We start from the raw sequence: 1,782 nt of genomic DNA on the forward strand, positions 1-1,782 counted from the left end.
CTTTTTATTCCCCATACTTCGGCTCGTTTCTGGACAGACGTGGACCCCCTCCCTTCTTCTGTTCTTGTCGCGTTTCCATGCGGCTTCTCCTTCGATTTGGTTGTCCTCTCGATAACTTCCACGTATCCCTTCGCCCGGCCAGTGGCGTTTGGCGGGCATCCTGTGCACGTTTGTTTCTTTTCTTTTCAAATTGTGGTTGAAAGTTCTGGAGGGAGCTTCTTTCTTCTATTTATCACGACCGAGGGCTATACGTTTGTTGTTAAGCCTTTCTTTCCTATTGGGTTGAATGCTTTGTGTTCGTCTTCATGTGGATTTTCTTTCACCCCGCAATATTCTGGGAGCAACCCCAACTTCGACTCCGTTTGTTCTTCTGGTCTTTTATTGCATTTTGGCAGCGCTCATGGTCGTTAGTTTGTGGTTCCTGTCCTTGTTTCTGGAAGCCATGGCGCAGACATGGATCCCTTCTTCTTCTCTTCTGGTCGCTTTTCTAGTATGTGGCTTCTTCTTCGGTTTGACCAATGACCACCGAGTAAAATAAACCCGGGATGCAACCGGGACGTCAGCCAGGTCCCCAAAATCGTAGAGCCACACTAGGGGACATCGTGTAACCCGCCCGTGGAGGCGCACCAGAGGACATACTCAAGGGACATGAAGCCGTGGAGAAGAGGCTTCGGGAGGCGGAAAAGCTCAGGGAGGTGAAGAAGAAAATGTAGGAAGCGCATGCGGTTGAATCTCACAAGGAAATGTTGGTTTCTACCACGAACAACTCCCTGTCTACCCTTGGTCTACCCTTCCGAACAACGACTCAGACGATCCTCCAGACAATGATGTTCATCCACAAACGGATTCTTGTCACGCTAAGGCTTGGCTAAGGCCATTACTTGAAGGGACTTCAGTTATAAGGACATACGATGTTTTTAGGCACTAGCATTTTTTCGAACGGAAGGGTTTGGGTAGATACATTTTTCGAATTTTACTGGTTCCGTTGATTCAGAGTCTTGAGCTGTTGCCCATTTATGAGTCATCTATAAAAGGAAATCTTAACCTTCTCTCCACCACCGCCCACAACGACAAAACACGCTATCATGGACATCGATATCATCGAAGAAAGCCAGCAAGGCGGCTCCGGTCAGTCTCCACGACGCCCCATCATTGTCCCTGTCGACGATGCCCACCCTTTTGACCTCGAGGGCTACATCGCCAACTACACAGGTAAGTCATTGTTCCTCTTCATCTTCATCGTTGTGCTGACGATTGTCCAAGACCGAACTGCTATCGACCGCCTCATCCACATCGCCAGCATCTGTCCCTCAATCGCGACGGAGGCCTTCCAGCTCTGTGTACAGCACATCCATCAATCGCGCGACCCCACCTTGTACCAGGCACTCTTAACAGCGTACGAGCAGACGAGCAACGCGCTGGATATGCCCCTTCCGAACCCATTGGACCTCGCACAGCTCGATACAAAGTGGATGGACGAGATCATCGCGAAAAATCAAGCGGAGCGGACAAAGTTGGAAGTCGAACTAAAGACTTATAGCAACAACATGATCAAGGAGAGCATTAGGGTATGTGCTTGCTTTCTCTGAGGTTTCTTTCTGAGACTGGACGAACGGTGAAGATGGCCCATCGCGATTTGGGTGACTTTTATAGGTCAACGGGGGACTATGCCACTTCGCTGAAACATTACACCAAGTCACGCGAGTTCTGCACTACCAGCCAGCATGTCCTCGACATGTGCCTTTCTATACTCGAGGTACGAGTCATGATTCTACTTTGGAC

At 49.5% G+C, this 1,782-nt stretch overlaps 1 protein-coding gene across 1 annotated transcript in view; it reads left to right on the forward strand.

Moving 5' to 3' along the window:
- Window positions 1–1,181: 1,181 nt before the first annotated feature.
- The window catches only part of LACBIDRAFT_144193 (uncharacterized protein), a gene marked incomplete at both ends in the record, with an annotated part of 3,305 nt that continues 2,704 nt past the window's right edge, over window positions 1,182–1,782 (forward strand). The window contains 3 exons of the mRNA XM_001889226.1: window positions 1,182–1,212; window positions 1,264–1,568; window positions 1,622–1,762. Coding sequence (XP_001889261.1) covers window positions 1,182–1,212; window positions 1,264–1,568; window positions 1,622–1,762 — 477 coding nt within the window. The remainder of the gene's footprint in view (window positions 1,213–1,263; window positions 1,569–1,621; window positions 1,763–1,782) is intronic.

Source organism: Laccaria bicolor, genomic scaffold (assembly GCF_000143565.1).
Source record: "Laccaria bicolor S238N-H82 LACBIscaffold_64 genomic scaffold, whole genome shotgun sequence".
Taxonomy (NCBI): Eukaryota; Fungi; Basidiomycota; class Agaricomycetes; order Agaricales; family Hydnangiaceae; genus Laccaria; species Laccaria bicolor.